The sequence below is a fragment of the Malania oleifera genome, chromosome 12 (genome assembly GCF_029873635.1).
Source record: "Malania oleifera isolate guangnan ecotype guangnan chromosome 12, ASM2987363v1, whole genome shotgun sequence".
NCBI classification, from domain to species: Eukaryota; Viridiplantae; Streptophyta; class Magnoliopsida; order Santalales; family Ximeniaceae; genus Malania; species Malania oleifera.
In genome coordinates, this window is record NC_080428.1 from 66,720,873 (window position 1) to 66,736,857 (window position 15,985).

At 34.3% G+C, this 15,985-nt stretch overlaps 3 protein-coding genes across 3 annotated transcripts; 2 read left to right on the forward strand and 1 right to left on the reverse strand.

Annotated features, from left to right (window-relative positions):
• The first annotated feature begins 4,970 nt into the window (after nt 1-4,970).
• Nucleotides 4,971-6,313, forward strand: LOC131144912 (NAC domain-containing protein 2). Its single transcript, XM_058093864.1, has 3 exons — nt 4,971-5,266; nt 5,362-5,642; nt 5,762-6,313. The coding sequence occupies exons 1-3, from the start codon at nt 5,101-5,103 to the stop codon at nt 6,161-6,163; spliced, it is 849 nt and encodes a 282-aa protein (XP_057949847.1). The 5' UTR covers nt 4,971-5,100; the 3' UTR covers nt 6,164-6,313.
• Nucleotides 6,314-7,489: 1,176 nt separating this feature from the next.
• Nucleotides 7,490-10,051, forward strand: LOC131144911 (cytochrome P450 704B1-like). Its single transcript, XM_058093863.1, has 6 exons — nt 7,490-7,777; nt 8,046-8,261; nt 8,367-8,663; nt 8,781-9,167; nt 9,287-9,487; nt 9,697-10,051. The coding sequence occupies exons 1-6, from the start codon at nt 7,505-7,507 to the stop codon at nt 9,874-9,876; spliced, it is 1,554 nt and encodes a 517-aa protein (XP_057949846.1). The 5' UTR covers nt 7,490-7,504; the 3' UTR covers nt 9,877-10,051.
• Nucleotides 10,052-10,808: 757 nt separating this feature from the next.
• On the reverse strand, nt 10,809-14,943 carry LOC131144913 (2-hydroxy-palmitic acid dioxygenase mpo1-like). Its single transcript, XM_058093865.1, has 4 exons — nt 14,225-14,943; nt 11,397-11,459; nt 11,205-11,276; nt 10,809-11,120 (listed from the first exon to the last, which is right to left on the reverse strand). Exons 1-4 carry the CDS (start codon nt 14,579-14,581, stop codon nt 11,004-11,006), a joined length of 609 nt encoding a protein of 202 aa, XP_057949848.1. The 5' UTR covers nt 14,582-14,943; the 3' UTR covers nt 10,809-11,003.
• Nucleotides 14,944-15,985: the final 1,042 nt, after the last annotated feature.

Below are 15,985 nucleotides of genomic sequence, written 5' to 3' on the forward strand. Positions count from 1 at the left end.
AGAACATGTGTTCAATTAGGTTTTTTAATTTGTATTAATTTTGAAAATGTTAACTAGTGCTCATTTTCAAATTTTAATTCCCATATATTTCTTGTTTTAATTTGTATTTTTAAAATTTTTCATGTCTATAATTTTTCACAATAGCACCAAGTAATCTCCTATAAAACAAGATCATTAAAGAGTTTTTCCTCAGACATAATGATGACTAAAGTAACAAATATTGGTGTATGAAAAAGAGTGAGATTAGTGTTGACTAATGAATGAATATGATAACTCATTTTTTTTTGTAAGAGCAAGGGATAGACTAATCGATCTATCAATTTATCTTCATCAGTAATTATGTTATAATCAACAAGTCCATGTTGTCTTGCATTTGATCTATTCTAACTTGCATATATTCACCTGACATGATATCTATAATGGTCTAACGCGCTCAACTAAACCTAACTATTCATGAGTTTGGCATAATTTGATCTTATGTCTTTTCTCATCATTGGTTAAACAACAAGAGAAAATTTAAAAACGAAAGACACATTTTCCTTAAACAGAAGAATACAAAAAAATAATATCACGGGCCAATAGCGAATTAAGGTAAGACAAAGTAATTAGGCAACAATTAAGACTATGAGTAATGCATAGAGGTTAGCTAGACTGCTTTAACCTTTTCTTCTTGTAGGCAGCCATAGGTGTGGGGAAGAGCTAACAGTAAGTAGAAAAAGAATGAAGAGCTCCTATGGAGGCTACCCTAGGTGACTAGGTCCCCCACTCTGCCAAACAAAATAACAAATGGTACTTACTACTGTGCATGGATGTTGATTGGCTTCTAATCCGCCATCACGTACCATTGTTCCTCATATGCTACGTCACCCCACCCTACATTTATTTATTTATTTATTTTTATGACATTAGATAATCCAATGACTTAAATTATATTCAAATTTCTTGTAATGTTTTTTTTTTTAATAATCTGAGAACTCCAGTCAATATCGCGCGACTTTGAATACTATGGTGCGACACCAAATTCGAAGATGAAAATCGTCCGTCCATTAACGGACTCATAGTAATTCACCGGTATAGTGTCTTAATGAATGTTAAAATTTGATATATATATTGTTGATTTACAACCTAACAGTTTAAACTTTTAAATAAAGTGGTAATCTAACATAATATCAAAACTCTGATTATCAGGAGATCTTAGGGAATTGAACCTGTGACCTTATGGTTACCAAAGTCACAAGTCGCCTTTACTACTTGAATTGACAATTATTAAATTAGGTATCAATAGAACTTTATTGTACATATATAATGATAATAATTTTTAATAAATTTTAGATATTAAGTTAATTTATTACTGAAATAATAAACATATTTGTCTGTGTTTTTTTCCAAATACTAAGATTTAATATTTATTAAAAAGTCATATTTTTCAAGACTCGAATCCCCATACATAACTAAAAAAAATTAAACCTTGATTTAATTAAATGACATGAATTCTCATTATAATAATCATCAACAAAGCGACGCCCCCATATATTATTATTAGCTATCACCATCCAAAGCTAATCTCTCTCTCTCTCTCTCTCTCTCTCTCTCTCTCTCTCTCTTTTAGGTACAAGACCAATACCCTGAAGCTTACTTGAGCACTTGGGTATTGTCATTCGAAAAGTGAATGGGGCATGCATCCATGATTAGAATATGCTCTTTTAATGTATTATATACTTTTATTTATTATAAAAAATCAATGGAACAAGTCATAAATAATATTTTAGTTTTCATAAAGAAAAACATTGTTCAAGGTAACACTAATCTTAGAAGTAGGATATATTTTTCATTTAATTATTTTTTATTTTTAATTATGAATTGTGAAAAACATGAAATGTGTTTAGGTAAAAAATTATTAAAGAGTATTGCTCATGTTACATTAAAATATATTTTAAATGAAAAATTCAGCGTGTAACTTGTGCCTAGCCGTAACTTAAAGACTAGAATTATCTATGGAAACTAACTTTTGAAATTTAGACTTGAATATTATGTACAAGGACTGAAGTTTTATCTACAATTTTTTTGTTTAAATTGCAGAAAAAAAAAAACAAAACTTTAATTGTGAGTTTATATAAATTTAAATGAAATATTATATAATTAATTTTATGATATTAAAAGTAAAATAAATAAACACAAATGCTTATAATACAAGTGTACTTACTTTTATAAACTTATTATTTTTAAAAGATAAAGGAGAGTTAAAAAGGCACCCATATAAGTTAAAAATAATTTTTAATTTTAAAATTAAATTATTTATTAAAGTACTTATATGTTCATAATTTTTAAATATTATAATCATAAGATAAATTATAAATTAAGAATACTTTCAAAAAAATAATTGAAGCAAAAGAGTTGATTAAAATGAGACAAACTTTCCCTGATGAATAATAAAGATATACTAATAATATTATATATATATATATATATATATATTATTAGATAGGAACTTCAGCCACCAACAAGCCTTTCGGACCCTTGATGATGCACCAAACCAACGGATCAGCGTCCTCCCCTAGGTTTCGCTGATCAGGATAAAGTTTGGAATGCGAACACGGCTTTCGCGCATCAGTTGAATGTTCGGTCAATTTGACTCTCGGGACAGATCTCTATTACCATCAACGGTCCTCGCTGACTCATAGAGAACTTTCACTATTCATCGTATGATCTACGAGTTTCGAATTTGATAATGTATAGCTTTTAAAAATAATATTTTAATAAAATATTTGGGACCATAACTTCAAATTTATGAAAATATTTAAGGTTAATCACCTCAGTCAGCTATAAAATATGCATTAATTGTGTTTGAAAAAATGGCGTGTGGATAATGATTCAGACATTGAAATTTATCTTTATTTTCCTCCCTCCCAAACAAGAAAAAAAGAAAACTTTTTGTTTTCTCACTTGGATATTGAAGACAATAGAAAACAAAGCAGCTGAGGTCAATAAAGACGAGCCACCTAACCCGCCCGCATGCTAACGGAAAGGGCCCACGTGGGACCCACTCACATAAGTTCCTCCCCTCTTCATCGAATATTCTTCCAATCGCATCTCCCGAAGACGGTTACCGTTGGCCTCACGCCACGTGCTCACACGGATCTTATCCGCAGGACCAGATCCCGCCACCTAAAGTTTGTAATACTACAATTAAATAATAAAATTTCTAGAATTTAAATTAAGTTACAGCAAAAACACGTAACCGAATTCGTATTACCATAGGCTTATAAAATTGAACATTTTTTTTGTTTTTAATTTATTTTTTTAGAATGTCGAACTTGCCCTTATATTAGTTATTGATTAACGTCTAATATAATTTTTTTAAAATACTCTTAATTAAATTGAAATAGCTTATATAACTCTTAATTTTATTTTTACAAATTTTCAATTTTTTAAAATTAAGAAATGTAAATCTCGCACGTTCTCAGTATTAATTAAATAAATTAAAAAATGTGGGCTTATTATATGTGGGCCCGCAACGAAAAATAAAAAATGGTTCAAAATGGAGGGCTTGGCTGGTCCAATAGGAAGAGAGAAACGACGTGGCCGGATAAGAACCACGCTTCTCTCGTGCTTATCCTTTGCGGCACGGACACGTGTCCATTTCCCAACTGCCATGGAAGGCTGCTTCCGAGGGTCCGGTTCACCGAGCGCCTCCGTTCGCGAGTCCGAGGTAAGGAACCCGTGATGGCCCCCACTCCCTCGAGTAGGAAAATCTCGCTACTCTCCCAGTCCCCACTGTACCTATTGGATAGCATCGAGCAGGGAAGAATTGCGGCCTTGTGGGGCATTCTCTGCTGATGTCATCGCAGGCATGACATTGCAAATTTTATTTATGTTTTATTTTTTTTTATTACATAGGAATAGCGAGCCACTGATGCAAATTTATTTTTAAGAAATAATAAAGTGGATTATTGATCATAAATACTCTCAATTAAAAGAAATTTTTTCTTCTCGAAATGGAAATTAAAACTTGACTCGGACACGAGCGATCGTAATAAAATTATAACGCTCAAATTTTGTTCAATTGTAACTTCAATTCAATTAAACTTGATTTAAACAAATCAAAACTTGATTAGGCGTATGAGTAATACTGCGAAACTCAAACTCATTTTGTTAAGATATTTGAGTAATTTGAATTCGATTCGAACTTAAATAGAATTAAAGTTGTAGAAGTAAATCTAATTTATATAACTTCTGCAATTTGAATTAACTCATTCAATATATATTGGCTTTGTCAGTTTCAAATACATCCTAACACATTATAGAATCAGATTAAGTTAGTTAATTTGGTTGAATGAAATTGAAAGAAGAGAATCGTATTTTCCATTTGATTACTTTATTCTACAAACAAGCAAGAGGTAAACTCACAAGACGTTCCCAAATTATTATAAAAGAAAGCCAAGAGAGGCATTTTTACCTTATAATTCAACCGTACAAGTTTCTTACTCTTCGTTAATAAATTTATTAAAAAAAAAAACATAATACTTTAAATTTTCGTGTCATTCTAACATAAACACACAGTAATAATTTCAATAAAACAATCTCATTAACAAAAATTTCAAGGGGATGGGATCACTTAAACGACAGTCCACCATCATAAATACAAATTTTTCGATAGCATCAAAAGATCTGGAAAACAAATTTTGGTCCTTTCAAAGCTTTTGGTTTGAAAATCTATTATCCATTACTTCTTCAAAATTTGACGTCACCAACATGCCCTAATTAAACTTCTATCGCCATCCAAAGTCATACTTATCCACTCCCCCACTAAAATAATGAGAAGCCCCATCGGTGTAACTCTACGCGTGTATAACCGCGAGTGAGCCAATCAGATCACGCGTGAGGCACGCTGGTCAAAGAAACAGCCAATCAAGAACATGGGAATCCCACAAAACGACAAAACCCTTCACCAATAAAACGGCGCAGCCTCTCCTTTCCAACATTTCAAACACCCTCCCTTCGCTTGATCTCTTCCTTTCTTCCTTTCTCCCTTTCCCCTTCCCAGGAATTAGCTTTTTCCTTGATTTGTTTTTCTTCTGGGAATTCCTTGGGAATCACACAATGGAAGGGAAAAGGAGCTCTGAACTCCCCCCCGGATTTAGATTCCACCCCACTGATGAGGAATTGATCATGTACTATCTCCGCAACCAAGCAACGTCCAGGCCGTGCCCTGTTTCCATTATCCCTGAAGTGGATATCTACAAGTTTGATCCATGGGAATTGCCTGGTTCGTTTTCCAAAGACAAATTAGTTTTGATCAATCATTGTCCGTTTCTGTTGTCACCCATTTGCTTATGTACTTTGTTGTTTTATGGATTGTAGAGAAGGCAGAGTTTGGAGAAAATGAATGGTACTTCTTCACTCCCCGTGATCGGAAGTACCCGAACGGGGCGCGACCCAATCGGGCTACCGTTTCGGGATACTGGAAGGCTACGGGGACTGATAAGGCTATCCATAGCGGGTCTAAGTATGTTGGGGTTAAGAAAGCTCTTGTTTTTTACAAGGGGAGGCCGCCGAAGGGGGTTAAGACCGATTGGATCATGCACGAGTATCGACTAAGTGACTCGAGGGCTCGACCCAACAAGCAAAATGGGTCTATGAGGGTAAGCACTAAGCCCTTGTGAGTTGTAACCCGAAGGGGAAATGGGTTTTTGGTTCCCCTTGTTTTTAATAATGAGAGATTGACAAACAATGGGTTGTGTATATGTGTTTTTGGTTTCAGCTGGATGACTGGGTCCTTTGTAGGATCTACAAGAAGAAGCACACAGGGAAAACCATGGAGCACAAGGAGGAAGATTCAAATGCCCAAATGGCTATGGTGAATGCCCATGACATCAGTGAGCAGCAAGTGTTGAAATTTCCAAGGACTTGTTCACTTGCTCATCTGTTGGAAATGGAGAACTTGGCACCCATTTCTCAGTTCTTAACTGATAACTCGTATAATATCTCAACCTATGATTACCAAAACATGATGGGCAATGGTGAGATTGAGCACAGAGAGGTTGAGAAACTGCAGTTTTGTGAAATCCCAAACCAATACACAGATGCAACAAAGTTCCAAGTGAATCAGACTAGTTTCCTAAACCAGGCAATATTTGTGAACCCAGTGTACCAATTTCAGTGATCTGGTTTTGCCCTACAAGAAGCTGGGAACAGGACTGGTTAAACATGATTATTGTGGACATTATTGGCACCAAGTTGTATAAAATTGTTACCTAGGAAACATATATTGCAGAAAACTTGTGAAATAATATGGACGATCTCTCTTTTTACACACCTAAATGACCCATACAGAGGCTTTAATGGAGAAATCTGATTTGTTGTCCTCAAGAAAGCCCATGGTAATGGACACAACTTGATATGTTTATCAAATCATACTTTGAAAGGCTCCCTTTGGTGTGTTTGGGAACAGGACTCTGCACTTTGGATTCGAAATTATGTGGATTTAAGGAAAATGTTAAACAACTTTATATTGAATTTTGTCTTTAAGTTTTACTAATTCCAAATGCAAGAGTTCAATTAAATTTGTATTACCAAACACAGCCTTCAAAAAAATCTTGTTTGACAACTATGTTGTGAATTATGAGGTGAAAATTGGGAACAAATCCTTTACTATTAGGGCATAAGCATAAGTACTATGGGGTTTCGTTTAATCAATGGCTTAGCATTAAAAGTAAACAACAGTTTTATTAGAGTCTATTGAGATAGCACTAATGTTCACTGGTTTAATTTAATCTAATTCAATTTTTTGTTATCATTCTATCCAGGGTAGGCTAAGAAATTTATAACTGGTCAAAAACAGACTACTACAAAGTGTAAGAGAATTGTCAAAAGACATTGTGGAGAATTTGAGTTAATCAAAAGATGCCACAAGAAGTCTGGTGGTAGCTGAAATCCCATTTGGATTGACACTGACATTTCAGGCTTCAATCAGTAATTTACCTAATTTATCGCTGCAAACGTACCATGAAGTTTGAATCAGATTTTTGTTAGTCTCAGCGGCCTCTTGATTTTTTGAGTTGGTCATACTTAACTGTACAGATATTAAAATGTCAACATCTTGGATAGTCTAATTTTATAGTCTGATAAATAAGAATTATTCTTATATAAACTTTATCCCGACCCATGTCATGATATTTGCATACGTGTAGAGAAAATACTAGAAGCCTTCTTTGATTTTATTGGCATATCACTCACCTCCAAGTTTAAACATATTTATATCAGAAAATTAGAATTAGGTCAAGGACACCATGAACGTGAATCCATTTTTAATCCACAACATGCAAAGATTGTTGGAAAGGTATGGCTATTTCATTGGCTTCAACACTTACATCTCAACTGCATTTTCTCTACCAAGCTCTTTATAAGAAAACTCTGTCAACACATTACATTCCATTGATACTAATCTGAAATGGAAGAAGGGAGGAACCTTTCATCCATTTCTCCTTCCCAAGGTGGATACAACATGAGAATGCTACTCGTGGTTTGCATGGTGCTGTCATGGATGTTTGTCCACAGATGGAGCCAGAGGAACAGTAAAAGCCCAAGAACTTGGCCACTTGTAGGGGCAGCTATTGAACAGCTGCTGAATTATGACAGAATGCACGACTGGCTTGTCGAATACTTGTCCAAGTCAAAAACTGTCATCGTCCCAATGCCATTCACAACTTACACATACATTGCAGATCCTGCTAATGTAGAACATGTCCTCAAAACCAACTTTGCCAATTACCCAAAGGTGAAAAATCTCATTCTGACTTCAGAAAATCCCTTCCATGTCATCAAATTGGAAATTTTTAGAGCATAGAGGTAGGTTTTGCTAATTTCAAAAGTGGCTGCAACAGCATCCTGCTTGAGAAATCTCAGGAAATTTTTATTGCTTTGTTTTGCTGTTATTATGCAACTTGCAACTAGATAGAATTATACGTGACTTAGATTCTGTATGGTCTTTTCATCTTCTCATTCTTTCCCTGTATTTGATAAAAAAAAAAATGTACTGGCTGAAGGGTGCAGTGTATCACTCATACATGGAGGTGCTGCTTGGAGATGGAATTTTTAATGTAGATGGAGAGCTCTGGAGGAAGCAAAGAAAGACAGCAAGTTTTGAGTTTGCATCCAAGAACTTGAGGGATTTCAGCACTGTGGTTTTCAGAGAATATGGCCTGAAGCTCTCTGCTATTATAAGTCAAGCATCTTTCAACAACCAAGAAGTAGACATGCAGGTTATTTGCTAATCTCTGCCTCTACACATTTTTTGCATGTCTTATGGCTGAAGGGAGCTTGAACTTTCTCTGTTTTTTTTTCCCTTCCTCTTCTTCTTTTTGAAGGAACTGCTGATGAGGATGACTTTGGACTCCATATGCAAGGTTGGGTTTGGTGTGGAGATAGGAACTTTGTCCCCAAATCTACCTGAAAATAGATTTGCACGAGCTTTTGACACTGCAAATATCATTGTTACTCTTAGATTCATCGACCCTCTTTGGAAAATTAAAAACATTCTTAATATTGGCTCTGAAGCTCTACTTGACCAGAGCATTAAAATCATTGATGATTTTACATACTCTGTTATTCAAACAAGGAAGGTTGAGATAGAAGAAGCCCGAGAAAATCATAAACATGATAAGGTAACACAATGGGAGACTTCAATAATTGGTCTTCTAATGGCAATGTTTTCTTGAATATATGAAAGAAAAGAATAAACCCATCATTGATATAACTCAATTCATGATGAAAATGATCAGATAAAACACGATATATTATCGAGATTCATCGAGTTAGGTGAAAACACAGGGAGCAACTCAACTGACAAAAGCCTCAGAGACGTGGTATTGAACTTTGTGATTGCTGGCCGTGACACAACAGCAACAACTCTGTCATGGGCCATATACATGATAATGAGCCACGCTCATGTAGCTGACAAGCTTTACTCAGAGCTCAAAACTTTTGAAGAGGATCGAGAAAAAGAGGAGAACATCTCGCTGCTTCAGAATGATGCAGAGGAACCTGAATCATTTGATCGAAGAATTGAACAATTTGCTGGACTATTGACTTATGATTCAATGGCAAGATTACACTACCTGTATGCAGTGATCACAGAAACACTTCGTTTGTACCCAGCTGTTCCTCAGGTAAACATTTCTAATGGAACTGGTGGATGTGAAAAGCACCATTAAAGATAACCAGTCCCTCCCTCCATAAAGAGTCTTTCACCAATATATGCTTTAATGAAGAGAGTGTATGTTTTCAGGATCCTAAGGGTATCCTGGAAGATGACATATTGCCAGATGGAACCAAGGTAAAAGCAGGAGGCATGGTGACTTATGTACCCTACTCGATGGGAAGAATGGAGTACAACTGGGGTCCTGATGCAGCTTTGTTCAAGCCTGAGAGATGGCTCAAAGATGGTTTCTTCCAAAATGCATCTCCATTCAAGTTCACTGCATTCCAGGTATGATTATGTAATCAAGAGTCCTAACCAAGGTTCAAATTTCAGATAAGACAGGCCAGGTAACTTCATCAAAGTACAACACCTAAACTTGAGTTTCTTGTTTTTTCTTTAAAATTGATCCTTTTTCTAATTTATGATGCTTAAAACAATTATATTACATTATTTGGTGCAAAAAGTGGATCATGATTCCTCTTCATGCTGATCTGCAGGCAGGGCCAAGGATATGTCTCGGGAAGGACTCAGCATATCTTCAAATGAAGATGGCCTTGGCCATTTTGTGTAGGTTTTACAAGTTCAGTTTGGTGCCAGGGCATACAGTGAAGTACAGGATGATGACAATTCTATCAATGGCACATGGATTAAAGCTTACAATCAGCAGACGCTCTTAAAATGCCACTCCCCTGCCATAATGAAAGCTTGCAAGCTTTGCAATTCAGTATGCATGTATTATCAATTTAGACAATGTAGCAATCTCTACTCATAAAAATGACCTAATCACTCAGGTGACATGCTTTTTTTTTCATCTTTGGTGAAAATGAACGTCCAATAATTAGATTCTGTTTACGATTGATTTTCAAGACAACCAAAAATCAAACACAAGCAAGAGTAATGGACTGCGGTGGAATACTTTATGCCCTGTCCAAATCCCAAAAAGAAAAAGTAAAGAGCTTTATGCTCTATGAAATTCCTGACAAGAACTAGCTCTTTCAACCTAGACTGCAAGGGCTTTAGAACCCACACCTTCAAGAGAAAATCATAGCGTTCCTGCTAAGAAAGAGATGTGAAGCAAAAAAAAAAAACAGGGAAAAAAAAGAAAGAAAAGGAGCTATGTAGAAAAGACACTCCAGTTGTAGGCAACTGTTGAGTCAGTGAGAGAGGTATCAATGCTTCAAGTTTCCAAAAGCCTTCCAATTGCAATCTCTAGGATTACAAAGCTCAAAACACTGATTTCATGGAAAAACATAGGTCAAACTTTTCAATGAGCAGTGAGATGACCATATGCTCACTTCTTGATATCAGAATACTTCCTAATTATATAGAATGGAATAGTATATGACAGTTGAAAACTTAGCTTCCCCTAGACCCAAAAACCTTTTATGTCCATTGTGCAAAATATGATATATTTTACAGAACTTGAAAATGAAAGCCTTCACTTTGTAATATATACGATCCAGAACCAAGTTCAATAAGAAGTAAAGATCGCTTTAGACATCCTGGAAAAAGAAAAGGAGAAGAAAAAATAAAGCATGCTTTTAGAGAGGGTAATTACCCTTTTAAAGCACATCTAGGGTGGTGGGAAAAGGAAGAACAATGCATCAAATAACAGCAATCAGAAGGCTTGAGTTCATTCATTTCTTGTCTGCCAGCACTGCAAATTACAGACTATTTCATGAGTTGACTGCATAACGATTTTAAGTTTGTGCACGGCACAATTGTTTTATTTTATACAATATATTTACAGAAGCTGTGCTGAACAGTCATAGATTACACACAAGCAGCACTGCAGCAGCATAAACTAAGAAATTAATTTCTGCTTCTTATCTTTCCATTCTTGAATTTCAGCTTCTATCCTTGCTTCAACTCTTGCACGGAACCCTGGATACGGCTCATAACTGCAGAAGGCTTGAAGAGCCTGAAACAACCAACATCGAAACAGACATAGTTCTTAAATTGAAGAAACTGTCATGAAAAAGCATGCAGCTTATACAATAATTACCTCCAGCAGTACAAAGAAGGGAGCCATTAGTAAGGCTTGAATAAGGTTGTCCAAAAGAGCTGGAGCTCGTTTCTGTCGAATATCAATTGATTTTTTAATAAGAAATTTATGATATAAAATACTAATTGAATTTCAGGAATATGAAAATGAACAAAAAAAAAAGATGATCAAGTTACAGATTACACAAGTTACCTCAAAGACCCCATGGCCAATAAACTGCGCTGTCCAACATATCAGCTGAGCCACCAGAACAACCTGAAAATAAGTTAGATTAGTTAAATACTTAAAATTTAAATGAAACTAGTCTGATTTACATAATCAAAGGGGGGAAAAAGTAAGTGGTAGATTTTCTGAACAATAACTAAGATCTGACTTAACTAGAAACAAATGAAGGTGTGTGCTATTGCACTCACACAGCAAATTGGTCGCATATGTATCAGACCAAACTTCTCTAGGTTGGCATTCACTTCTCAGTACGATTATCTCACTGACAACATGCCGAGATGCATTTCATGACATCCGCATTAAATAGGAGTCACTGACTATCAATCAGCCAAAATTGTGAATAAATGGCTGTCCTGACAATTTCATGTAGGAGGAATGCTAGAATAATTGCTCCATTCAGTTTTTTACGACAGGGCCACTTGACATTTCTTTCAAAAGTAAAAATTGAATATGAGTGAATCTCTGAAGTTTCAAGTTTTCAATCCCCATTCAGATTTCTTTTCTATATCTACTTTTTATTTATTTTTCAGATAAGAAATAAAAATGAGAATCAATTTGAATTGATTACCACATATTATGCTTCAAGAAAATTTTCACTGTAACAAAGTTTACAGCTTTCCGTAAAATGGAAGAATATTTTTTGTTCTAGGTTGCTTTCTAAGAGAACAATTGAACTTCTATTCTGAAAACATCACATTCAGCTAATAGCACGCCACTATAAAAAAGACGAAGCCTCAATCAACAGCTGCAATGCAATCCTTTTCCTGGTCTTTTGACTGCCAGAACAAATGCATCTCAGAGAGAGAGAGAGAGAGAGAGAGAGTGAGTAATCAGATAATGTCTGCCTATTTAATTGGATGGGTTTTTGTTCATCTTTCACTGTTTCACATTTGCTCCCCCAAGTCAAATGGAAACCACAGGGACACTTCAGAGTAAATGCATCAGCTGGAGTACATGCAGATTGAGAAATCCACATCTTGATGAAAGTTTTAGTAGCTATTAACATTGCTCGAAAAACCCTGTGAGTTTGTTTGACATTGTGAACAAGTCTAATACCAATAGCCACATCATGATAGACACCACTTCAAATGATTGCTAGTGACTACAAAACCTAGGTAGTGTTTGGGAGCAGGAATTTTGGGCCTTGCATTTGGATTTATATGGATTTAAATGAAACTCAATACAATTTTACACTACGTTTTGTTCAAATCCACATAAATCCAAATCCAAGGCTTGAAATCCAAGCTCCCAAATACAGGGTTATAGTTTTTCATGAAGGAGGTGTGCCTTTAAAAATTATCATCATTTTGTAACATTGCAGTGTCATATTTTCCCACTTTCCATCTTTAGATCTTTTTATAACTAAAGTCCAAAGATGCCATAGAGGCCATAACAAAAATCAACAATGCAAACCACTCCATAAGATCAATTTGCAACTGGCTGTGGTGGGGGTAGGCAGCAAAAGATCTTCCTTCATTAACCTCTATCTTGCGAGATACTAAAACCTATTTTTAGCCCTTACTGAATAGCTTAAACTTTTAGGTTGAGTAGTTTCTCAACCTTGCAATAGGCAAGTCTCAACATTTGGCAATCCATTTCTACATATTTCCAAATTCAAGGCCCAAATCTAGTATTCCCAATGCAGCCTCAGTTCTTTCAAATCCAGAGCCGTCAAAGGCAACTACCAACTATGCTGCAATATATCAATGCCCCAAGCGACATAGGATGATGATGAACATTACAAGGAAAATCAAATGAGCCCGTTGACTTTTAACAAAGCATTTGAAAAAAAAAAAAAAAAAGAATTGCCCAAGCATAAATATTAAGATCATGAGCATCAAAACATAATCAGAGTGAAGTTGTTAATCAAGGAAAAACAACAACAACAATAATAATAATAATAAGACACCTCATTTCAGAACACGGATTTGGGCTTTGACTGGATTTTGTGCAAACTTGGACAAACAGCAACAATGGTTTGTATTGAATTTTGTTCCCAAGCACAACAAGAATTAAAACGACTAAACAGACCACTACAAAAAGAACCTCAAACTTCCATAACGGAAAGAATCAAAGTTTCAAAATCAACCACAGAAAAAATCAATTTTGTCAGAAGTTGTTTCACAAAACATAATCAGAGTGAAGTTGTTAATCAAGGAAAAACAACAACAACAACAACAACAACAATAATAATAATAATAAGACACCTCATTTCAGAACACGGATTTGGGCTTTGACTGGATTTTGTGCAAACTTGGACAAACAGCAACAATGGTTTGTATTGAATTTTGTTCCCAAGCACAACAAGAATTAAAACGACTAAACAGACCACTACAAAAAGAACCTCAAACTTCCATAACGGAAAGAATCAAAGTTTCAAAATCAACCACAGAAAAAATCAATTTTGTCAGAAGTTGTTTCACAAAACATAATCAGAGTGAAGTTGTTAATCAAGGAAAAACAACAACAACAACAACAACAATAATAATAATAATAAGACACCTCATTTCAGAACACGGATTTGGGCTTTGACTGGATTTTGTGCAAACTTGGACAAACAGCAACAATGGTTTGTATTGAATTTTGTTCCCAAGCACAACAAGAATTAAAACGACTAAACAGACCACTACAAAAAGAACCTCAAACTTCCAGAACGGAAAGAACCAAAGTTTCAAAATCAACCACAGCAAAAATCAATTTTGTCAGAAGTTGTTTCACAAAAACAATCGGTGTAGTTCAATCGAAAAATTCATATCAATTCATGAACAAAATACAAAGTCAACGCCAAAATTTACCTTCCAAGCCAGAGAAAACCCGAGCCGATCGGCAAGGAAACTGCTGGAAACCCAACAAATCACACAGAGGAAGGCAGCCAAAAGACCAGATTTCACATCCAAAGAGATATAAAATAAGGCGTAGATCAGAGTAAGCAGGAACCCAATATTGAAGAACAGTAAAACATTGTTCCCGAATAGCGAAAACTCGACAGAAGGAAGGTGGAACAAAGAAGGCGTGAAGTAAAGGAGAAGAAGGGCTGTGAAGAAGATCGGCCAAACAAACACCATGTGTATGTCGATGTTAACGGGGTTGCTGTGGTAGGCGCCATAGAAAGCAAAGTGCTTCTCAAGATCCAACAGCCGAACCTTTCCCATTGAGGAATTCAATGAAGTTCGTCCAAATTTTCGCTCAATCAGTGATCCCTTGCACAGATCAATGATTTAAGCATCACAGAGAACCCTAGAGCTATCAGATTCAGTGTTCAATGATTTAAGGTGTATTTCGTAATTTGGTGTTGTGTCGGGATCACTCATCGCAACACTGCTCAGAAAACATACATAATTTTGGGTGAAATTCAAAACACCCTGAAAATTTTGAAATCCACTAATTTTCAAAAATTATTAATTTTTTAAATTTGATTTTATTTACCAGATGAATATATGTATAAAATAAATTTTATTTTTTATAAAATGATATGATATCAATTTCATAAATTAATTAAATTGAAAAAATCAAATAGTTTAACACCTTAAAAATTGAAGAAATAAATCAAAGTGTCAATTCTCCAATTAACCAATTCCATTACTTTGACTCGATCAACAAAAAAATTATTTTATTATCATTTTAAAAATTAAAAAATATATATATTAAAATTTTAAAATTATTAAAAATACTTAATAAGGCCACAAAATGTTTATAATATAAAATTTTTCATACAAATAAAACATACCAAAAGTCATAGTTAAAGCATAGTTCACATTTTTAAATTTAAGTAATTTATCAATTACAATATTAAAAAATGTGAATTAAATTTCAAAAATTCAAATACAGTGTTAAAAAATATGAACTAAAATTTCAAAATTTATACTTCACAAATTAAAGCCGAATGTTACTTTTTTCATGAGTAAAATATGAATGCTAAATAGATAAAAAAAAAAATTAATTTATATTACTTGGTTAACCTTTGTTCGAACTAATTCACCAATTTTTTTTTCTAATTTTATTTACGCTGTTATGTCATCAAATATGATAGTCTGTTAGGCTCAAAAAGCAAGTCATAATTCCACCAACCGGTCGACATGAATCAATTTTTAGACTATGTTTTTAGTCCTTTAATTTCTGTGAAAATTGTATATAACAACCATTTTGGAACATTATACTCATCTAACTATTTTTTTTTTTTTCAGAATAATTAAAATTATTTATTTATATCATATATTTTAAAAATTTTAAAATAATAATTTAATTATGTTATCATGTTATGACAACTTGACCAGATCTAATTGGATCAGTTAGTTCAATCAACTGGGAATTGGGCATCTAATTTAGCTACAAATTCAATTATCAAAACATTGTACATGATTGATCAATTTTTCTAATTTAATTTACTAACTTCTTGAAATTTTTCTAATTTATCTTATCACAATTGAATAAAAAGATAAATTTTCATTTTTTTTCACATGGATTTAACAATTGACTAACCATTCAAAAGATTGATTTGTCCATAGAATTTAATCTCGCAAAAATTTTAATAGTTTTACAAATTCAAGGGATAGGAT